The sequence below is a fragment of the Moschus berezovskii genome, chromosome 3 (genome assembly GCF_049115385.1).
Source record: "Moschus berezovskii isolate FMDL1 chromosome 3, NW_MosBer_1.0, whole genome shotgun sequence".
Taxonomy (NCBI): Eukaryota; Metazoa; Chordata; class Mammalia; order Artiodactyla; family Moschidae; genus Moschus; species Moschus berezovskii.
This window is the reverse complement of record NC_142462.1, coordinates 96712802-96737580: the sequence shown is the minus strand read 5'-3', so window position 1 is coordinate 96737580 and position 24779 is coordinate 96712802. Positions and strand designations below refer to the sequence as shown.

Below are 24779 nucleotides of genomic sequence, written 5' to 3'. Positions count from 1 at the left end.
CAATAGACCAGTTAGACCTAATAGATATCTATAGGACATTTCACCCCAAAACAATGAATTTCACCTTTTTCTCAAGTGCACACGGAACCTTTTCCGGGATAGAGCACATCCTGGGCCATAAATCTAGCCTTGGTAAATTCAAAAAAATTGAAATCATTCCAAGCATCTTTTCTGACCACAATGCAGTGAGATTAGATCTCAATTATGGGAGAAAAACTATTAAAAATGCCAACATATGGAGACTGAACAACACGCTGCTGAATAATGAACAAATCATAGAAGAAATCAAAAGAGAAATCAAAATATGCATAGAAATGAATGAAAATGAAAACACAACAACCCAAAACCTCTGGGACACTGTAAAAGCAGTGCTAAGGGGGAAGTTCATAACAATACAGGCACACCTCAAGAAACAAGAAAAAAATCAACTAAATAACCTAACTCTACATCTAAAGCAACTAGAAAAGGAAGAAATGAAGAACCCCAGGGTCAGTAGAAGGAAAGAAATCGTAAAAATTAGGGCAGAGATAAATGCAAAAGAAACAAAAGAGACCATAGCAAAAATCAACAAAGCCAAAAGCTGGTTCTTTGAGAAGGTAAATAAAATTGACAAACCACTAGCCAGACTTATCAAGAAACAAAGTGAGAAGAACCAAATCAATAAAATTAGAAATGAAAATGGAGAGATCACAACTGACAACACAGAAATACAAAGGATTATTAGAGAATACTATCAGCAATTATATGGCAATAAAATGAATAACCTGGAAGAAATGGACAAATTCCTAGAAAAATACAACTTTCCAAACCTGAATCAGGAAGAAATAGAAAATCTGAACAGACCCATCACAAGCATGGAACTAGAGGCTGTAATCAGGAATCTTCCAGCAAACAAAAGCCCAGGTCCAGACGGCTTCACAGCTGAATTCTACCAAAATTTTAGAGAAGAGCTAACACCTATTCTACTCAAACTCTTCCAGAAAATTGCTGAGGAAGGGAAACTTCCAAACTCATTCTATGAGGCCACCATCACCCTAATCCCAAAACCTGGTAAATACCCCACAAAAAAAGAAAACTAGAGGCCAATATCACTGATGAACATAGATGCAAAAATCCTTAACAAAATTCTAGCAATCAGAATCCAACAACATATTAAGATCATACATCATGACCAAGTGGGCTTTATCCCAGGAATGCAAGGATTCTTCAATATCCGCAAATCAATCAACGTAATACACCACATTAACAAACTGAAAAATAAAAATCATATGATTATCTCAATAGATGCAGAAAAAGCCTTTGACAAAATTCAACACCCATTTATGATAAAAACCCTCCAGAAAGTGGGAATAGAAGGGACATACCTCAACATAATAAAAGCTATATATGACAAACCCACAGCAAACATTATCCTCAATGGTAAAAAACTGAAAGCATTTCCCCTAAAGTCAGGAACAAGACAAGGGTGCCCACTCTCACCACTACTATTCAACATAGTTCTGGAAGTTTTGGCCACAGCAATCAGAGCAGAAAAAGACATAAAAGGAATACAAATTGGAAAAGAAGAAGTAAAACTTTCACTGTTCGCTGATGACATGATCCTCTACACAGAAAACCCTAGAGACTCTATCAGAAAACTACTAGAGCTAATCAATGATTACAGTAACGTTGCAGGATATAAAATCAACACCCAGAAATCCCTTGCATTCCTATACACTAATAATGAGAAAATAGAGAAATTAAGGAAACTATTCCATTCACTGTTGCAATGAAAAGAATTAAATACTTAGGAATGTATCTACCTAAGGAAACAAAAGACTTGTACGTAGAAAACTATAAAACACTACTGAAAGTAATCAAAGAGGACACTAATAGATGGAGAAATATACCATGTTCATGGATTGGAAGAATAAATGTAAAAATGAGTATACTACCCAAAGTAATTTATACATTCAATGCAATCTCTACCAAGCTACCAAGGATATTTTTCACAGAACTAGAACAAATAATCTCACAATTTGTATGGAAATACAAAAAACCTCGAATAGCCAAAGCAATCTTGAGGAAGAAAAATGGAACTGGGGGAATTAACCTGCCGGACTTCAGGCTCTACTACAAAGCCACAGTCATCAAGACAGTATGGTACTGGCACAAAGACAGAAGTATAGATCAATGGAACAAAGTAGAAAGCCCAGAGATAAATCCATTCGCCTATGGACACCTTATCTTTGACAAAGGAGGCAAGAATATAAAATGGAGAAAAGACAGTCTCTTTAACAAGTGGTGCTGGGAAAACTGGTCAGCCACTTGTAAAAGAATGAAACTAGAACACTTCCTAACACCACACACAAAAATAAACTCAAAATGGATGAGAGAGCTAAATGTAAGACCAGAAACTATAAAACTCCTAGAGGAGAACGTAGGCAAAACACTCTCTGATATAAATCACAGCAGGATCCTCCAAGACCCACATCCCAGAATATTGGAAATAAAAGCAAAAATAAATAAATGGGACCTAATTAAAATCAAAAGCTTCTGCACAGCAAAGGAAACTATAAGTAAGGTGAAAAGACAGCCTTCAGAATGGGAGAAAATAATAGCAAATGAAGCAACTGATAAAGGATTAATCTCCAAAATATACAAGCAGCTCCTGCAGCTCAATTCCAGAAAAATAAATGACCCAATCAAAAAATGGGCCAAAGAACTAAACAGACATTTCTCCAAAGAAGACATACAGATGGCTAACAAACACAAGAAAAAATGCTCAACATCCCTCATCATCAGAGAAATGCAAATCAAAACCACAATGAGATACCATTTCACACCTGTCAGAATGGCTGCTATCCAAAAGTCTACATGCAATAAATGCTGGAGAGGATGTGGAGAGAAGGGAACCCTCTTACACTGTTGGTGGGAATGCAAACTAGTACAGCCACTATGGAGAACAGTGTGGAGATTCCTCAAAAAACTGGAAATAGAACTGCCATATGATCCAGCAATCGCACTCCTGGGCATACACACCAAGGAAACCAGAATTGAAAGAGACACGTATACTCCATTGTTCATTGCAGCACTGTTTATAATAGCCAGGACATGGAAGGAACCTAGATGTCCATCTGCAGACGAATGGATAAGAAAGCTTTGGTACATATACACAATGGAGTATTATTCAGCCATTAAAAAGAATGCATTTGAATCAGTTCTAATGAGGTGGATGAAACTGGAGCCTATTATACAGAGTGAAGTAAGCCAGAAAGAAAAACACCAATACAGTATACTAACGCATATATATGGAATTTAGAAAAATGCAAATGATAACCCTGTATACGAGACAGCAAAAGAGACACAGATGTATAGAACAGTCTTTGGGACTCTGTGGGAGAGGGTGAGGGTGGGATGATTTGGGAGAATGGCATTGAAACATGTATGTTGTCATATGTGAAACGAATTACCAGTTCAGGGTCGATGCATGTTACAGGATGCTCGGGGCTGGCGTGCGGGGATGACCCAGAGGGAGGATAAAGGGAGGAGGGAGGTGGGAGGGGAGTTCAGGAGGGGGAACTCATGTACACCCGGGGCGAATTCATGTCAATGTATGGCAAAACCAACCAATATAATATTGTAAAATAGTTTACCTCCAATAAAAAATTAATTAAAAAAAAGAAATAATGCATTTACTCTTCAAAATAGTTGTAAAATATATTGAAATGATCATTTACCTATGTCTCAAGAGTTAAAATTATAAAAGTGGAATGAGAGTAGAGCTGAATTTGATAAGGAATATCTCATAAGGATCAGGAAATGATCCCAATGCCAAAATTCCTCTTTAACATGTACCTTGTGTTCCTTTAAAATTTGTGTTGGTATTTTCATGTAGAAAAATATCTGTTTTTCTTCTTTTCTAGCTCACACCTACATGAAAGAGTAAAGACCTATGCATGAAGAATGTGCAATATTGTAACCATATTATTTATCTGAATTGAATGTTAATGGGCTTGATTGTCTTATAAGACTCAACTTTAAAATACTGTGTGTGTATATGTTTGTATGTATGAATGCATTCATATGCATATATATCTTTACTCATACATGTGTAGTGTTCCTGCTGCGTAATAAAGACTTGGTAAGTGTAAGATAAGTAAATATTATCACACCTTTAATTTGGGTTCCTTCTCAAACCAAATTAAATCCAAATGCAATGCAGGAGACCTGGGTTCGATCCCTGGGTTGGGAATATCCCCTGGAGAAGGAAATGGCAGCCTACTCCAGTATTCTTGCCTGAAGAATCCCATGGAAGGAGTAGCCTGGTGGGCTACAGTCCACGGGGTCGCAAAGAGTGGGACACGACTGAGTGACTTCACTGCAAACCTATATAAAACATAAAATTGATTTATATTTGAGCATCTGTGCATGTGTGCTCAGGAGTATCTGACTTTTTACAACCCTATTGATTGTCCTTGTCCAGGGCATCTTCCTGACCCAGGGATCAAACCTGCGTCTCCTGCATTGCAGGCAGATTCTTTACCATTGAGCCATTGGGGAAGCCCATATTTGAGCATCAGTTCAGTTCAGTTCAGTTCAGTCGCTCAGTCGTGTCCGACTCTCCGCGACCCCATGAATCACAGCACGCCAGGCCTCCCTGTCCATCACCAACTCCCGGAGTACACTCAAACTCATGTCCACAGAGTCGGTGATGCCATCCAGACATCTCATTCTCCGTCGTCCCCTTCTCCTCCCGCCCCCAACCTTTCCTAGCATCAGAGTCTTTTCCAGTGAGTCAACTCGTCGCATGAGGTGGCCGAAGTATTGGAGTTTCAGCTTTAGCATCAGTCCCTCCAATGAACATCCAGGATTGATCTCCTTTAGAATGGATTGGTTGGATCTCCTTGCAGTATAAGGGACTCTCAAGAGTCTTCTCCAACACCACAGTTCAAAAGCATCGATTCTTCGGCGATCAGCTTTCTTCACAGTCCAACTCTCACATCCATACATGACCACGGGAAAAACCATTGCCTTGACTAGACGGACCTTGGTTGGCAAATTAATGTCTCTGCTTTTTAATATACTATCAAGGTTGGTCATAACTTTCCTTCCAAGGAGCAAGCGTCTTTTAATTTCATGGCTGCAATCAGCATCTGCAGTGATTTTGGAGCCCAAAAAAATAAAGTCTGACACTGTTTCCACTGTTTTTCCATCTATTTCCCATGAAGTGATGGGACCAGATGCCATGATCTTTGTTTTCTGAATGTTGAGCTTCAAGCCAACCTTTTCACTCTCCTCTTTCACTTTCATCAAGAGGCTTTTGAGTTCCTCTTCACTTTCTGCCATAAGGGTAGTGTCATTTGAGCATACTTGAACCAAAATCATGGTGTAGTTTTTGTTCTATTTTTTTTTCATTACCCCCATGTCAATCAGAAAATCCTGTTTTATCTACATCCAGGATAGTATCCTGCTTACATTCAGTTCTTTCCATCTTCTCTGTTATCATTCTAGTAGAAACCATTCTTATCTTCACATGGATTTTCACAATAGAATCCCAGCTGTTCGCTCTGGGTCTATTTCCACCATTCTCCTGACAATCCTTTCTTCACATTGCCAGAATAATCTATTTGAAGCATAACTCAGATTTTGCCAATTTTCTGTCTAAATTCTTCCATGACTGCCTATTGCACTTAGAAAACCTCTGACCATAACCAAGGGAAAGTCCTATATATTGTCCCTATTGTGGCCTCTAGCTTCCTCTCAGATGAGTCCTCTCCTGTCACTGAGCAGCCGCTTGACTTGTAATGCTCTGCGTCCAGGTTAATTGCAGTGCCGAGACCTGGGGTTTAGCACCTCCAGGTCACCAGTGCCCTCTCTCAAATATATAATAATATGAGTTTATTTTTAAAGTGTGAATTCTATGCAAATATGCCTTTGAATTAAATCCTACCTTCCTAGGACTGGGAAGCCTGGTTGTGCTGCAGTTCATGAGGTCAGACATGACTTAGTGGCTAAACATACACCACACACCTTTCTTCCACTTGGTTTTTGCTTAGCTTCCTAAGCATCTAAAGAAATTCGGAACATTTATTCTACCTTTTACATTTTCCCCGTGACTAGCTTGTTCTACCTACCCACTTAGGTATCAAGTCAAATGTCACCTTAAATGGGTCTTTTTTGCCCACCCAATCTGAAGTGACTCCGTGTCACATTACCCAATTTTATATTTCTCAGAACATTTTTCTCTGATCAGAGTTATCCATCCTTATATATTTATTTCTTAATTGTCTCTTTATCCCTTCTAGAATATATGCTGCATGAAAATAAAGACCTTTTCTGTCTTATAATCTACTATGAGTAGAAACTGGCTAAATATTTGTTCAATAGATGAATATATGTGAGTCAGTCTGAGCACTGTTTTTAAAAAGACTGTCTTTCCTCTTTCTAATTTATACACTGATTGCTAAATCATTTTTATGCCATTTGGTCAAGACAGTAAATATATATTCCCTTCAAATCCATCATGATCTTGAAGAATATATTCATTTTCCTTGATTAAATTAAGCTCTGGGATTTTTTTTTTCTTTTAATAACTCTATCAGCACCTTTGGCCTCTGCCAAGAACATTTCCAGCTAAGGATTTTTAAGCCTTAATCTTTACTGAAATTAGACGGTGGCAGTTGCTAAGCTGCCAGCTGTTAACGTGATCCCTGCAGTAGGAACCCAACATACAAACCAGAATGCAGTAGTCTCTAAGAACTCATCATTAGCACTTACATGTGTGGACACGGACAGGTGTTGAACAGGTTGGCAATTGAAAATAAAATGGGAGGTTCCCTAGTTCAGATGCTGGTACCTCGTGGGACCCCAGCAAATTAAGGTGCCCTGTGATGCCAAAACAGCCTGATTTAACTCTGTCCTCAGATTAAAGTATATTTATATCCCCCAGTTCTGAACAAATCCATTCTTTATGGAGTTATTAAGAATAGATTGGGTTAAGGATATTGAATGTTTATCATGGCTCTGTCTTTCCGCTGAATGGATTTTCAGTTGCAATATAGTATATTATATAAGCTTATAAGCCAGCTTATCCCTGAAAACAAATTCGGACCAGAATAGGTCTGACCACCTGTTTCTATCTAATTCCCTGGCATGTGGAGATGGGCCAGACTACCTTCAGCTAGAAGCACATGGAGCATGGGGACCCCCTGGCCCCTACCATTTAGTTTTCAGCAGCATATATTAGGGCTTCCCAGGTGGCTCTAGTGGTAAAGAACCTGCCTGCAAATGCAGGAGACATAGATGCAGCTTCAATCCCTGGTTCAGAAAGATCCCCTGGAGAAGGAAATGGCAATCCACTCCAGAATTTTTGCCTGGAGAATCCCATGGACAGAGGAGCCTCACAGGCTGCAGTCCACAGAGTCACAAAGAGTCAGACACAACTGAAGTGATGCACAACATATATTAAAGATTAGTGCCAACTGATAATGAGTTATCTCCAAGTGGGACTTCTCCACTGTACCCTCACTCTGGATGCTGGCTGCCAAACCAGTAGCTGCAAGGTGTTGACACTGTTCAGAGGGATTCACTTGATCTTATGCTACAGGTTCATTGTAGGGTTTGCCTGAGTAAGGTGATTTGGCATGACCTTTCAAAAGAAATGGGCAGAAGAGGAAGGCTCTTGGGGATATTAGAGGAATCAAATAAAATGCAGTGTCATTTTATGGAAACAGAACCAGGAACTAGTGCTTCTTGAACCAAAGTATTGAAAAGCCAAACTGCACTTTTTTCAGTTGTCTCCTGGGTCAAATTCCCTAATTGTCAGTGACAGCTTTGATGGTCGTTGGTATTTTGTTTCTTTTCCATCTGTGCTCTTCGTTAAACCTCAAGGCCCAGTCATCTGTGGTAAACTCCAGGACTGTTAGGTGACTTTTGAAATATTAGAAACAATTATTAAGTAAAAAATAAAACACATGTTCAATACTTATCATTTAAATCACCATGGTTGTCAAAAGTAGGTGATTTTTCTGAAGCTGGAGGCTTTTTGCTTGGATTTTCTTTTCTTTGTATCTCCAACGATTTTGAAATAGGTGCTTAAACATATCCATCATGTTAAGAAATAATCATGTTATTTAAAGCTAGCTAGAAATACAGTACTTAAAGCATAAAACAGCAAACTAACCTGTATTTCAAGTTATATAAAGAAAAAAGCAACATAGATGTAAGCATTTTACACCGCATATGAAAAACAAGTAGCTTTTTGACAGGTAGTTTTTAAAGCTAGATCTGAAACAGCAGGCACATTTTTAGCACTTTAGGTACGCTATGCATATCAAGCCTGGACTCTTTAATGCACGACAGCATGAACATAACTTGTATAAAGACCTTTAAAGATTAATCTTTTTTGTTGTTTTAAGAGAATCATTTTTTAAAATATATATATTGAAATATATATTCATGATAATATTCATTAGAAATAGAGGGAATAATATCTAAAGTACATTTAGAGGCATCTCTGATTTTTCCTCTCATCCTTAATTTCTGGTCCATTTATGTATTCTAATATTCAACAGATATTTTCAATACCATGATCGCTATCTTTTTAATGGAAAGAAGTAACCCATCAGCCTGGGGCGAAGTAGACATATAAGTTGGGGAGAACCTAGTGAGGCTGGAAAGCAGAAACCTGAGGCATGAAGGTCAACAGTCCTTAGTCATTCCCATCCTGGAAACATACAGCCTCAAAATGGGGTCAATCCTGACATCATACTTTCATACCTATTACAGAACAAAATGTATCTCTAACCCACAATGAAATAACTCTAGGAAGACACATAAGAAGAGAGAGAGGGATGATGGATCCCTGACAGCTGGGTATGACTTATTGGGAGACGACTGCGTATCAGGCGGGCATGGTGCTAGGTTTTCTGCATTAGTATCTTCAGTGCTCACAAGGGCTTCCCAGGTGACACTAGTATTAAGGAACCCATCTGCCAATGCAGGAGACATGCGAGACGTGGGTTTGATCCCTGGGACAGGAAGATACCCCGGAGGAAGGAATGGCAACCCACTCCAGTATTCTTGCCTTGAGAATCCCATGGACAGAGGAGCCTGGTGGGCTATAGTCCATTGGGCAGCAAAGAGTTGGACATGACTGAACCAACTTAGCACACAATTCTCTCAAAGACCTGTAGAACACGTGTTATTGTTACCTCTGTTTTATAGAAAATCAAGCTGAGCAATACAAGGGTTAGAGTGAGATGTCCAAGGTCTTGTCAAACAGAGCTGAAAAGAATAACGAGAAGTAATTGAGGGAGAAATGAAAGTGGGACCTAGATTTGAAATGGCAGACTCATTTGTTAAACATGGTTTATCCCCCTTCACTTCCAATCAAAATACTTCCAATATTGAAATATGATTGTCTTCAGAGAGCCCTTTTCTGGATGCTTAATCAAAAATAGACTCCCTTCCCTGTCATACTTTTTACCCTGTTATATTTTTCTTCAAAACAATTCATTCAAAACAACCCAAAAATTGTTGTAGGTATTGTTTATCTGTAATCCAGTCTTCTCTATATCACTGTGTGAGAATTGATATTATTTTTCTATTTTTTTCTTATTCTGATGCCGAGGACGTTATTGTATGCTCAAGGCTTAGACAAAGTAAACTGTAGATATTCAACAAATATTTGTTGAATGGATGAATAACAGGGAAAACTACCCATGGAAGAAGATAATAAAAATTGAAAGTGGACATAAAACTACAGTTAGTTATTTGCCATTCTGACTAGTAAGAAATGAAATACTAGTTATCACATCTCTAAAAGGTATCAAGGAAAAACTAGATGCATCTTCCTAAAAAAGACCAGAGAGAAATAGGAGTGCTCCCATCAGCCTTCAAACTGTTTTGCTAATTTGCTAGATTTTACAACTATAGGTCATTGTAAACTTTTCATCATAAAGTTAAATAGTTACAACGGAGATAGTTTCTAAAATAAAACCATTAAATCAATCATAAACATTCTCAATCAAATTTGAATATTGTTGTGATTTTATGTACATCTCTAACCTTTGCAAATTGTATACTATTTAGCTTTTTCTCCTTGACTTATTTCCATGACTGATCCCCAACGGAATTTTATTCTTAGGAAATAAGTGTTATGCATCAATGGGCTTTCTTGATGGCTAGCTTATCTGCCTGTAATATAGGAGACACAGGTTCGATCCCTGGGTTAGGAAGATCACCTGGAGGAGAAAATGGCAATGCACTGTAGTATTCTTGCCTGAGAAGTCCCATGGACAGAAAAGCCTGGCAGTCTGCAGTCCATGGGGTCACAAAGGGATACAACTGAGCAACTAAGCACACATTATGCATCAGAATCTTTTTGATCACTCTATCGTGCTTATCTGCAATTAAAAATGTCTACAAAATTGGAATTAAAAACTCTCCTATGTTGGAGTCCTAAACCCCAGTACCTTAAAATATGACCTTATTTGAAAATAGCATTGTGTGCACAATCAAGATTAGGTCCTACCAGGGAAGGGTGTGCCCCTAATCCAGTGTGACTAGTGCCCATATTGAAAAAGAGGGAGCTTGGAAGCAGATACACACGCAGGAGAATACCAAGTGAAGATGAAGGCAGAGATGGATATGATGCCTCCACAAGCCAAGGAGTGCCAAAACTTGCCAGCAACCCACTACAAGTGAGGTAGGCAAGGAGCAGATTACTCTCACTGCCCTTAGAAGAAACCAAACTGCTGACCCCTTAAGGTTCAACTTCTAGCCTCTAGCACTTCAAGACAATAAATTTCTGTTGTTTAAGCCAAATAAAATAAAGATCCAGACAGCAGAGAGAGAAAACATAAAGAATAACACAGGAAGGCCAAAAAGCCCATTTCCCTAAAAGAAAATCTTTGTTATTAAGTCTTTTTCTCCTAAACTCCCAGATTTATTTCCCCTTGTTCCTCTGTTTGAAAAAACCAAGTCAGTCAAACTGCCTCACCTAAAGAAAAATAAAAGTCAAGGGCTTCCCTGGTGGTGCAGTGGTGAAGAATTCACCTGCCAGTGCAGGAGACACAGGTTCAGTCCCTGGTCCTGGAAGATCCCACATGCTGTGGGGTGGCTAAGCCCCTTTGCCACAACTACTGAGTCTATGTTCTAGAGCCCAGGAGCCACAACTTCGGAAGCCTGCGTGCTGCAATTACTGAAGCTCACACTTGCTAGAGCCAATACTCCACAAGAGAATCCACCACAATGAGAAGCCTGCACACCACTAGAGAGTAGCCCCTGCTTGCTGCCACTCGAAAAAATCTTGAACAGCAACGGAGACTCAGCACAGCCAAAAATAATTGTTTTTAATTATAAAAAATGAAACAGGAGGAAGAGTAAATAAAAATTCCTGTGACCAAAAGGCTTTAACTATTAAAAATGTATTTTGTATTGAAGTATAACTGCAATTATCAGTAGCACACAGCTTATGAAAACATATAAGTAATTGAAGAATAATTACTAAGGTTAAATTTAACTGGAAATGCCTCTGTTAATGAGCTGGATATTGCTTCCCTTCCCAGTTTACCTGTGAATGACTTATTTATTCTATAATGAGACAGGGTTTCACAGTAATTCCTTTTTTGTTTTCCAAGATATTAGCATTTCCAAGATGTTTTCTTATAACTTTACAAAATGTGAACACAGAGAAGCCTGGCTTATCTAAATAAGCAGATGGGAACAGAACCTTTGTCACAGTGATATCTCTGTCTCAAAAATTTTTTCTAATTCCTGAGTTAGATGCCCCATAAAATGATATATTTTATTATTTTTAATATTTGGTCATTTTATAAATAAAAGGCTAATTCAAGAAGGCTTTAGAATTAGAGCCTTCGGGGACGACAGAGAATGAGATGGATGGATGACATCACCAACTCGATGGACATGAGTTTGAGTGAACTCCGGGAGTTGTCGATGGACAGGGAGGCCTGGCGTGCTGTGATTCATGGGGTCGCAAAGAGTCGGACACGACTGAGCAACTGAACTGAACTGAATTGAACTGATAGTTATGTTGAAAACAAAAAAATTATGGAAACCATGTTACTTTCAAAATATGTCGTTTTGCCTCTGATTGTAAAGAACCATACAGTTGCAACAGGAAGAATGTCTGTCAAAACCTCACTATTGTGTGTAAAACAGATAGCTAGTGGAAATCCTCTGTATAGCACAGGGAGCTCAGCTCCCTCACTGGATGGGTAGGATTGGGGAGGAAAGTCCTAAAGGGAGGCAATATATGCATCCATATAGCTGATACACTTCATTGTATGGAAGAAACCAATGCAACATTGTAGAGCAACCGTATCCAATTTAAAAAATCGCTACATAAATGTCTACTAAAGAATGAAAATTGGGTTAGAGAGAGCTGTTAATTTCTATTTGCTTTCAGGCTTGAGGCTGAAGAGGTGAATTCTGTCACTACTTCAGTGGGAAACCACAAGGAGTCAATGAAGCTCTCCTGTCATTTGGCAAAGAACAGACTTTGAAAATCTGTTTGTTCAAGGATAGATTTAAAAAGTGGTGGAGGAGGGACAAAAGGAGACCTATGAAGAGATTCTATAATATTGAAATCAAATATATTGATTTTGTCAATGTAGGGCAAAACCAACCAATATAATATTGTAAAATAAAAAAAAAATAAATTAAAAAATATATATTGATTTTATTTTTTAAATTTATGAGAAACACGTTCTCTATTGAAAAGTTTGTGAAAACTAGGAGTTGTCTGAGATTAATGAAAGAGTTCTGGGAGAAATCAGAAGGATTAAAACTAAAAACAGCAGCTAATTGATGCCCACATTTTAGGTAGTGATGTACAGAATGAGAAGCTTCCCAGGTGGCTCAGTGATAAAGAACCCACCTGCCAATGCAGGAGACATAAGAGACTCGGGTTTGATCCCTGGGTCAGGAAGATGTCCTGGAGAAGGAAATTATTATTTATCTTCTCTCAGGGACATATTTGATAAATCACCCTCATTTGTTTTATAGTAATGTTTATATATGTAACTGATATAAAAGTATAATCCTTTCATATATTTAATCCTCCTCTTGAATTTAACTTGGTCTGAATTTAACACTGTCATCCTACTTTCTCTCTGTGTTTTAGCCTTTTGTCTGTGGTATGTCTCACATGTGGATTTTGATTTTTACTCCATTTCAAGAAGCTGTCACTGGGTCCATTTAACTCATTTAAACTATAAAACAAAACAGATAATGCCTCAACTTTCTTGCTGCTCAACACGCTTTCCTCTCTCTCCCATAACATTAGGAGTCTTTGATTATAGATTCTTAGAGATATCTAAGTAAATGTCTTACACCTATCTTAAATAGTAGCTTTGCCAGAATTTGGGGCAATTAGCTTGCTATTTCGGCTTCCATGGTGGCTCACATGGTAAAGAATCTACCTGCAATGCGGGAGACCTGGGTTCAGTCCCTGGGTTGGGAAAATCCTCTGGAGGAGGGCATGGCAACCCACTCCAGTATTCTTGCCTGGAGAATCCCATGGGTGGAGGAGCCTGGCAGGCTATAGTCCATGGGGTCCCAAAGAGCTGGACACTACTGAGCAACTAAGAACACAGAGCACAGCTTGTTATTTGGGAATACAGTTCTTTTTAAGTTCCATAAAGTGAATTTTAATGTGATATGTTGGAAGGACTACTTACTAGATTGTAGAGACTTGTGTTCTCCATTCCAGATAGTGTTCTCTTTCTGGGTGACCTTAGGAAAATCAGTTTCCACATCTGTGAACTTTGTAGTTAAAATTGCAATCTCAAGGGGTCATACATAACCCTCGTCCCTCAATAGTAGTATGTTTCAGAGAATAATCTTTTTTTTAATAAAATTTTTTATTAGAATAATCTTATGTTTCCTTTTCAGTGAAGCTTAGCTCTGGGAGTAGCTACATAATTTAGTGAGAAATCATAGTCTCTAGTTTCCAATGTATTATTTTAAAATCCTCACCACATAATTGAAACCTGTAATTCTAGGAAAAGTAACAATATTTTGTTCCCTTGGTAAATTTTTACTGATTAAATAAATACCTCATAGAATGTTATGACAGTACTCTCAAAAAGTAAATCTGTAATTTTGAAAAATACAACAATCCTATGTGCTGTTATGTAATATGTATCTGATATGCATGTAAATAATATTTGGAATTTGGAATGAAATTATACATGGGCTTCCCTGGTGGCTCAGAGGTTAAAGCGTCTGCCTCCAATGCGGGAGACCCAGGTTCGATCCCTGGGTCGGGAAGATCCCCTGGAGAAGGAAACGGTAACCCACTCCAGTATTCTTGCCTGGAGAATCCCATGGACGGAGAAGCCTGGTAGGCTATAGTCCACGGGGTCGCAAAGAGTCGGACACGACTGAGCGACAGAACGAACGAACGAACAGTTTTGAAGCTGCTTACTGTTTTTTTGTCCAATCAGCTTTCAGTCTGCAGTACATTTTATTATATAGGTCTCTTTTCTCTAAGTAGAAATGCATGAAATATACAAAGATACCGTTACTTATATGAACCAGATGTTTTTGAGGTTAAGAATTTCTTTTAAAATGTGAATAATTACTCCGTAAATAGTTGTTTCCCAGATTATTTTTTGCTTTATTATTTGTTGTTTCATTTTATTTTTCCTGAATTTTCTTAGCATTTTGATGACCTTATGGTGAGAAAGTAATTTCAGTGATCTATAAGTTCAGTTCAGTTCAGTCGCTCAGTCGTGTTCAACTCTGCGACCCCATGAACTGCAGCACGCCAATCCTCCCTGTCCATCACCAGCTCCCAGAGTCCACCCAGACCCATGTCCATTGAGTCGGTGATGCCATCCAGCCATCTCATCCTCTGTCATCCCCTTCTCCTCCTGCCCTCATTCTTTCCCAGCATCAGGATCTTTTCCGATGAGTCAGCTCTTCGCATCAGGTGGCCAAAGTATTGGAGTTTCAGTTTCAACATCAGTCCTTCCAAATGAACACCCAGGACTTATCTCCTTCAGGATGGACTGGTTGGATCTCCTGGCAGTCCAAGGGACTCTTAAGAGTCTTCTCCAACACCACAGTTCAAAAACATCAATTCTTCAGCGCTCAGCTTTCTTTATAGTCCAACTCTCACATCCATACATGAAAACTGGGAAAACCATAGCCTTGACTAGATGGATCTTTGTTGGCAAAATAATGTCTCTGCTTTTTAATATTCTGTGTAGGTTTGTCATAACTTTCCTTCCAAGGAGTAAGCGTCTTTTAATTTCAAGGCTACAATCGCCATCTGCAGTGATTTTAGAGCCCAAAAAAATAAAATCAGCCACTGTTTCCCCATCTCTTTGCCATGAAGTGATGGCAAAGTGATGCCATAATCTTAGTTTTCTGAATGTTGAGCTTTAAGCCAACTTTTTCACTCTCCTCTTTCACTTTCATCAAGAGGATGTTTAGTTCTTCACTTTCTGCCATGAGGGTGGTGTCATCTGCATATCTGAGGTTATTGATATTTCTCTCAGCAATCTTGATTCCAGCCTGTGCTTCTTCCAGCCCAACGTTTCTCATGATGTACCCTGCATATAAGTTAAATAAGCAGGCTGACAATATACAGCCTTGATGTAGTCCTTTTCCTATTTGGAACCAGTCTGTTGTTCCGTGTCCAGTTCTAGCTGTTGCTTCCTAACCTGCATACAGATTTCTCAAGAGGCATGTCAGGTGGTCTGGCATTCCCATTTGTTTCAGAATTGTCCACAATCCAAGAGTAGCAAGAACCATAAGTATCTCAAGTTATTAGATTTACTGTTCCCAAACCTAGCTTTGGGTGTTTTTCCAAAGTAGAAAAAGTCTCTTATAAAGTAATTCATATTCTTGGAAAAAAACTATAAACAGTGATGGAGAAGGAAATGGCAACCCACTCCAGTACTCTTGCCTGGAGAATCCCATGGATGGAAGAGCCTGGTGGCTATAGTCCATGATGTCACAAAGAGTTGGACAGGACTGAGCAACTTCACTCATAAACACTGAGAAAAAAAAAAAAAACTTTACATGACCTATAATTGTACTCTGCAATAATAACTACTGTTCATATGTATGAATAGTGTTTACCCAAAAAAGTGCACTCTACATTTTCTTAAATCTTCTCTTTATGTTGTAATAATCTTAGAAATAGTGAAGAATTGTGCTGCTAGGAACATCAGGGTGCATGTATCCTTTTGAATTAGAGGGTTTTTTTTTTTTTTTCAGATATATACCCAAGAGTGGAATTTGGGGTCATATGGTAGTTCATATCTTTAGTTTTTTGTGAACCCTCCATGCTGTTTTCCATGGTGACTACACCAATGTACATTCCCAGCAACAGTGTAGAAGAGTTCCTCTTCTTCACATCCTCTCTAACATTTGTTGTTTGTGATCTTTCTGATACTAACCGTTCTGACAGGTGTGAAGTGATACCTCATTATGGTTTTGGTTTGCAGTTCCCTATTGATTAGAGGTATTGAGCATCTTTTCATGTGCCCATTGGCCATCTGTATGTCTTCTCTGGAAAAACGTCTATTCAAGTCTTCTGCCCGTGTTTTTAATAGAGTGACTTGGTTTTTTGATATTTAGTTGTATGAGCTATTTATATATGTTGGATATAAATCCCTTACTGGCCATTTGCAAATATCTTCTTCTATTCAGTGGGTTGTCTTCATTTCACATTGATAGATGGTTTCCTTTGCTGTGTGAAACCTTGTAAGTTTAATTAGATCCCATTTGCTTATTTTTGCTTTCATTTCTTTTGCTTTAGGAGATAGATCTGAAAAATATATTGCTATGGTTTAGATCAAAGGGTGTTCTGCCTGTGTTTTCCTCTAATAGTTTTATGGTCCCAAATTTATATTTAATATGACTATATTTAATGGCTTTTCTATTAATAGTTCATAGCATTTTGGCTAGAAGGTCATCAATTTGGGAAATGCTAGATCATAGGCATAAAAGACCTAACTGTAAATGGATAAACAAAAAGTGCTTTAATCTCTGAGCAAGGTTTTAAAAAATGCTAGCATTTACTAATTTATATGCAAATTTTATGTTATGGTTTTAAGCTTGGGCCGTTTTCTGATAAAGAAAAAACTAAAAGATAAATTTAATGCAACCAATATCTAAACTTTTTTTCATGCAGGTTAGCCAATACACCTTTGCTATGTGCAGTTATAGAGAAAAAAAGTCTGAGCCACAAGAATTAATGCAGCTTGAAGGATACACTGTGGATTACACAGATCCCCACCCAGGTAAATCCTAGTTGAATCACTTGCCATGCCTCTCCTGTATTCATGAAATTCTCATAAATATCCTGTGTCTATTTTCCATTCAAACTTCATTCAGTAAATGGAACATATTTCATTCATATACCTAGCTAGATAAGACTTGATGAGATTTAAATTATATCTTTATGAGGCTACTTAGTTTTAGCCATAACTCACCATCTCTGTTAACTTAGTGAAGGATGAAATATCTGAAAGATACTATAATACAGAAATTGTAAGATAAGTATCAGCAGTGCTTTCAAAAACTTCATTACTGAAAAGCAAAAAGGTATAAGAGACAGAAATAGGGAAAGAAATGGCTAATGAATTACTGCTATATATTATATTCTACTAATTTTCTCCCCAACAGTGGATACTTATATTTCTCTCCCTCCCTCCTAATGTATTAATGCTGGGTTTAGTACTGGATACTCAGTGTCTGAGATTAGTGATTGAATAAATGAATGAATATGTGGAGATTAATAAAATTAATCAGCAAGGTAAAGAAATATATGGATTTCCCTGGTGTCTTAGTGCTAAAGAATCCACCTGCCAATGAAGGAGACGCAGGTTTGATCTCTGGGTCAGGAAGATCACCTGGAGAAGGAAATGGAAACCCACTCTAGTATTTTTGCCTGGGAAATCCCATGGAGCAGCCTACAGTCATGGGGTCACAAGAGTAGGACATAGCTTCACGACTAAACAACAAAAAAGAAATATATGTATCTGCTAATAAATAGAATAAGAAATTAATATAGAGAGATGAAAAAAGAGTCAGTGATTATATCCACTAATAAATCCCTTAAAATCCAAAATATCTTCCCTGTGAAAGAGTTTTCCAAAAGTAAAATACTGTACAATGTAAATATCATTTTAGTCTCACCTGTATTGTTTTCTGCTAAACTGGTCATATTTGTCTCCTACATATAGAATGAGAAATGTGCTAACAGATAGGAGTGACTTCTCCGGCATGAACTACCAGACTTTGCTATGCATTCTTGTGTGCGTTGCAGAACTCTGCTGTGTTATGAACTGTTTCCTAGGCTATTTTTAATTTCCAAAGTGATTTGGAAGTATAAATCTTGTTCATATCATTTCCCTTCAGTTCTTCAATTGTGGATATGATTCAAAGTCATTGAGCTACAAATAGCAGATCAGTTCGTTTCCATGAAACCATTTAATGAATAAGGCTAAAATCTGCCTACTGTGTGAATTTTTAACAATGTTTTTTTTTCCTCCACAGGCCTTCAGGGTGGGCATATGTTCTTCAATGCTGTTAAAGAAGGAGACACTGTAATATTTGCCAGTGATGACGAACAGGATAGAATACTGTGGGTTCAAGCCATGTATAGGGCCACTGGACAGTCATATAAACCTATTCCTGCAGTTCAAGCCCAGAAGCTGAATCCTAAAGGAGGGAGTCTCCATGCAGATGCTCAACTTTGTAAGTTTTGTTGAAAAATAATTTGATTATCAATTAATAACCTTAATAAGATATAAAATTGTCTGAGTCAAATTTGCTCAGTGTTATAGTTTACATCATTACCTGATTCCTAATTGAATAAAAATAGTTCATTTTAGTAGTCATAGAGTAAGTTATCTAGTTTTTCACACAAACCTGGCGTAAATGGTATGTGTGGTTTCAGTCATGAATTTGCCAGGCCTTGGGGTGTCTCTGGGAATCTCAAAAGCATAGGAGAAAGTTTATTTAAACTTAATGTAACTTATATTTTCTATTGAAATGGGAAGCGTGTTGCAAAATCAAATTGGCATTGTTAAGACTTCAGAACACTGAAATGATGAACTGTCGCTTTTTAGAGTTGTTCTTAACAAACCAAGAGAATCCTAGGCCTATTTTCTGTTGTAAGTCGGGAAAACAAAAGTCATCAGGGCAACTTGCTTTTTCTAAATACCTTTATATTCATGTCTCTGTATGCTAATTTAAATCATTAAGAACTAAGTTATTCATTTTAATTTGTAAGTAATTAATTGCAAATTATGTAATAATGATAGAAACATTTTCAAACATAGCTTTAGTAATCATTAAACCAAATGCTTTAACTTGTTATACCCTTTTCCAAAATTTCTCTGTTTTCTCTTGTAATGTAATAAATCAGTTTGTCTTTTTAGCTGTAAGCTTAAATAGTGACTTTTCATTCAATGCCCTTCATTATCAAGCTTCATCTCCAGGGGAGCAACATTCTGACTTCTCTTACTTTTCATGCATCAAATAACTACTTCCTGTTGTTTAGACACCCATCAGTATTACATTTAGACATCTTAAACAAAGGCACTTTGGACCAAATAAAGATGGGATATAAGCTCAACCTGTCTCCTGCATGCTTTAGACTTCTAAGTATACACCTTTAAACTTACCTGATCCATCTTCAAGTGATTATGGTACTTCATACATAGTACATGCACCTCACAATTGTAGACTTCTGTATCTCCATTCCTGGCTCCTGTACATTTCTGGTCATGCATCTTACTTCTACAAATGTTATAAATCCCACAATACATTGATATTATTATTATGCCAGGAACAGTCAATTACCTTTTAAAGAAATGTAAATAATAAGAGAAAATATTATATACTCAAACATGTAGTTACCATTCCTAGCACTTTTTATTCACTTACTGAGATATTTCACTTCCCAAAGGATGTCCTTTGACTTTTCTTGTAGTCCGTGCTCAGCTTTTAGGTTTTTTATGTATGAAAATGTCTTCATTTTACCTTCATTTTGAAAGATGCTTTTCTTTCAGGTCTTTAAAGACTTTGCTCTGCTCTCTGCTAACTTGCTTTTTTTTTTCTTCCCTGATAAAAAATTTTGTTATTATTTTTGCTTCTTCCTCTGTACATAATGTGGTTGTTTCCCCCGCCAACCCCTGCTGCCCCAAGCTGCTTTAAAACTTTTCGCTTAAACACTGGTTTTGAGCAATTTAATTATGACGTGCTTTGGTGTAGTTTTCTTCACAAAAATTCTTGAGTTTTATTCTAAGACATAGTTAAATTACTCAAAAGAAATTTAATCCTTTCAGGTTTAGCTGTTCAGTTCAGTTGCTCAGTCGTGTCCAACTCTTTGCGACCCCATGAATCACAGCACGCCAGGCCTCCCTGTCCATCACCAACTCCCAGAGTTCACTCAAACTCACGTCCATCGAGTCCGTGATGCCATCCAGGCATCTCATTCTCTGTTGTCCCCTTTTCCTCCTGCCCCCAATCCCTCCCAGCATCAGAGTCTTTTCCAGTGAGTCAACTCGTCGCATGAGGTGACCAAAGTATTGGAGCTTCAGCTTTAGCATCAGTCCTTCCAATGAACACCCAGGACTGATCTCCTTTAGAATGGACTGGTTGGATCTCCTTGCAGTCCAAGGGACTCTCAAGAGTCTTCTCCAGGACCACAGTTCAAAAGCATCAATTCTTCCGTGCTCAGCTTTCTTCACAGTCCACCTCTCACATCCATACATGACCACTGGAAAAACCATAGCCTTGACTAGACAGACCTTTGTTGGCAAAGTAATGTCTCTGATTTTTAATATGCTATCTAGGTTAGCTTTTAGGTGGAGCCAAATAACATCTAGTCTAGGCTCCTTCGGAGGCTCAGTGGGTAAAGAAATCTGCCTGCAATGCAGGGGACCCAAGTTTGAGCCCTGGATTGGAAAGATCCCCTGGAGAAGGAAATGGCAACCCACTCCAGTATTCTTGCCTGGGAAATCCTATGTACAGAGGAGCCTGGCGGGCTGCAGTCCATGGGGTCACAAGTGTTGGACACAACTTGGTGGCTAAACCACCACCACCTGGATGCCAACTGATGAGCAGTGAGATGGAAATTTTACCTTCTGGCTGTTGGAAACAAGCACTGTTCTAGTCTCTGTATGTGCCTGTGGGCACTGTCCCTTCAAATCCCTTGTGGTGGTTCTTCCCCATCCTCGTATTGTTGCCTCCTTTGAGTGATGTGGTCAGTGTTCATCTGAATACGGAGTGAGGCAGGGGGAGGGAACAATAATCTTTCCTGCAATTCCAGCAGCCTTGACCTTCCTGAACTGTCAACTCCCATCTTCTCAGCCCAGAGAGACCCTTAGCTCTCCCTGAGTTCTTCTTCCCAGAGCCACCGCTTTGAAAGTTTCTCCGGGTATTAACCTGCGGCAGCTGAAAGGCTCATCTCATTCCTTTCCCCACCTCTCAGGAATCACTCTGCTATGTTGCCGGATGTCCAAAATTTTGAAAACTTTCTTTAAAGTATTTTTTAATGATTTTTTTTTTTTAGTTGTTTCGGGTAGGAGGGTTAATCTGCTTTTAATTACACTGTTTTGACCAGAAGCAGAGTGATTGTTTTCTTTGTTAGAGCAGTATTTCTCAGCAAGACTGTCATTTTGGGCTAGATAATTCTTTGTTTCAGGGGTCGGGGGGGGAAGGCTGTCCTGTGTATTGGGGGATGGTTAGTATCCTCCCTGTCTCCTACCCACTGCTGCGGCTGCTAAGTCACTTCAGTCGTGTCCAACTCTGTGTGACCCCACAGACTGAAGCCCACCAGGCTCCCCCGTCCCTGGGATTCTCCAGGCAAGAACAAAGGAGTGGGAGGAGTGGGTTGCCATTTCCTTCTCCAGTGTGTGAAAGTGAAAAGTGAAAGTGAAGTCACTCAGTCGTGTCTGACCCTTAGTGACCCCATGGACTGCAACCTACCAGGCTCCTCCATCCATGGGATTTTCTAGGCAATAGTACTGGAGTGGCTTGCCATTGCCTTCTCCGCTCCTACCCACTAGATCCCTATAATTGACTCCACTGTCCCAGGTCTAGTGACCAAAATTTTCTCTAGATGTCAAATGTTCCAGGGGACAGAGTCAAAGGTGGGGAAGGTTACTGCCGTTTAAGAAGTGCCAAGTTGCATTGACTTGGAAATTATTTTTATGAAAATATCTCCCTCATTTGCTTGTGTTCCAGTATTTCTTTCTTCACATCTTGAGTGTAAGGAATACCCAAGACATGTACTGGTGTTATAAAGGATGTTGTTGTTCAGTGGTGAAGTCGTGTCTAACTATTTTGCAACCCCATGGACTGTAGCCCACCAGGCTCCTCTGTTCATGGGATTTCCCAGGCAAGAATCCTGGAGTGGTTTGCCCTTTCCTTCTCCAGGGGATCTTCCCAACACAGGGATCAATCTATGTCTCCTGCATTGGCAGGTGAATTCTTTACCACTGAGCTACCAGGGAAGCCCGTATTATAAAGGATATCATCCATCTTCCACAAAGTGGGAAGAGAAGTGATTGGGAAGCACTGGGTCAAGAACATTAAAATCATGACTTCCTGATATGGAATTAATAAAAGATCTGATAATCAGTTTAGTAAGAGAGCCATATAATGTCTTCCCAGCAAAATCTTTCTGTTAGATAGCAATGTATTGTCAAGGCAGTGTTGATCAGGCTAAGTGGAACTGAATTTTTTAGCCCCTTGATTAACTTGCTTTAAAAAAGCTAAATTTGTTCTAAAAATCCAAACTGTTCCAGTCGTGTTAAGAGGTTTTTTTGTATTTACTCACAGACCCTGATGTTTTATCTTTAAAAAGGAAGGGAAAGAAGAAAGAATAATTATTTATGTCTCATCTAAATGAGATACGGACCTTGACCTTTATTAGAGATGCCATTGAATTGATCCAGAGAGTAGTTTTGCCTTAATTTTCCTCTCTTCCTTGACTTCCGTATTATTCCTTTCTCTCTTTCTTGATCATCTCTTGGAAAGACTACTTCTAGAGTCATTAGTGGAAACTGAGAAAATGACATAAAATTAAAATGACTAGAAATAAATGTTTCTAACCCATTTAAATGTGTTTTTCATTTCTTTGCTGGCCTATAGCTGGTAAGGGTAAGTATTTTTATGACTTTTCTTTGCTTTACCGTATTAAAATTTTTATAATGATAAATCTTTTTCAAGTAATATCATGATCTTATTTACAGTATCATGATACTGCTTTCTAGGCAGAACTGGAATATTTACATTGACATTGTCATTTCGGAAACAGAAATGCTTATTTTTGCCACAACAGGGAAGTAAAAACAGCCTAGTATCTCTCATTCATGTGAGCATAAAGGAAATTGCTATGAAATTGTTACTGTAGCTTGCAAAAATACTCTGTAATGTTAAGTGAGAAAATGCTCAATTATATATGTGATATTGCCACTCTGTTAAAATTTTTTTAATATAGATACAATTATACCTAAAGTATTTACAGTGGATAAGTTTAATTAAAGGGATTTATTACTAATTCATTGCTTCTGTTTCCTGAATTTTCTTTGAAGTATCTATGTTATAACTTTAAAAAGAAAAGCTCATTTTTCAATCCAACCATACTGAATGGTTAGGAATAGTCAGAACAAAATAATAATTATAAAATCTAACTTATTAGTAACAACATTATTATCTTTTCTAAAATATAAATAATGGTGTGTATTCATAGATTTATCTGATAAGTGGATGTATTCTACTTCCCTGTTTCACTGACTTTTAAGATACATGGAAATTCTAAGGAAAAAAGTGAATTAAAGCAAGGGTGAAGGAATTCTATCCAGTTTTTCTGCTTCAAACTGTGCACTGTCTTTTGCCAAACTGCCAGACATTGTTTGGTTAAACTATCCTTCATTGTTATCCCCAAACAAAAGATTATGCAAGCACCTTTTAAAAAAGTTTTCCTTTCACTTAGGCACAAACATAATATATTGTGTTTGTTACCTAATACAATACAGTAATAGCTGACTTTCAATAATAAATGAGTGTCGAAAATGAACCTGAGTACTTCTCTTCAACGTTAAGCCAAATTTTTAAAAAAGTCTTTAGTTAGATTGTAAACTTATATTTAATTTTTTAAGCTAATTCTCCTCACTGACCCTAGTAAGTTAAATTTCACCCTTCACTGGTAAAATATGATTAATATATTATTTAAAATAAGTGTTTACTATGATTACAGGTCTGTATGTGTTGATTAAAATTGTCATCATGTAAAAGTATCATTTGTTATCTGCTGCAGAAATTAAGACGTATAAATCCGTAAATTCATTTTTAATGTATTTACCAAAATAGGCCAAGAAATTATTTGAGTTAATAATAGAGGTGTGAACAGACTCCTCAAGAAACAGTATCTACCAACTTTGTCTCTTTAGGTCTTCAGCATAAAACGTATGGGAACATACCAACCAGATAATCTAAATAAAATTTTAAAACATTAGCTCTTCCTATTAAAGGCTATATGTGTGCCATAAAAAGGGAAGTGTTCTTTGTGTCACTTTTAGCTTGCTGTGAATCTTCTAGCTAATGAAGGTTGGAAGCTAAAAGGAAAGTTTAATCGGAGTGGGAGGTGGTAAATGGAGCTACAGGCAAACTCCTAAACACAGGATAATTCTAAAACAAGTTGTTATATTTCCAAAAGTTCATTTGCTACTTCGTTTAGCTCAAGATTTTGCAGAAGAGACAAGCTCTCAGCTAGCAGCACCCTCTGGTTAGTCCTT

General features: G+C 38.0%; 1 protein-coding gene across 4 annotated transcripts in view; it reads left to right on the top strand.

Moving 5' to 3' along the window:
- The window catches only part of CADPS2 (calcium dependent secretion activator 2), a 593849-nt gene that overhangs the window by 382963 nt on the left and 186107 nt on the right, over positions 1–24779 (top strand). For all 4 annotated transcript variants that reach the window (XM_055421183.2, XM_088834647.1, XM_055421182.2 and 1 more), the window contains 2 exons: positions 17159–17267; positions 18526–18726. In XM_055421183.2, coding sequence (XP_055277158.1) covers positions 17159–17267; positions 18526–18726 — 310 coding nt within the window. The remainder of the gene's footprint in view (positions 1–17158; positions 17268–18525; positions 18727–24779) is intronic.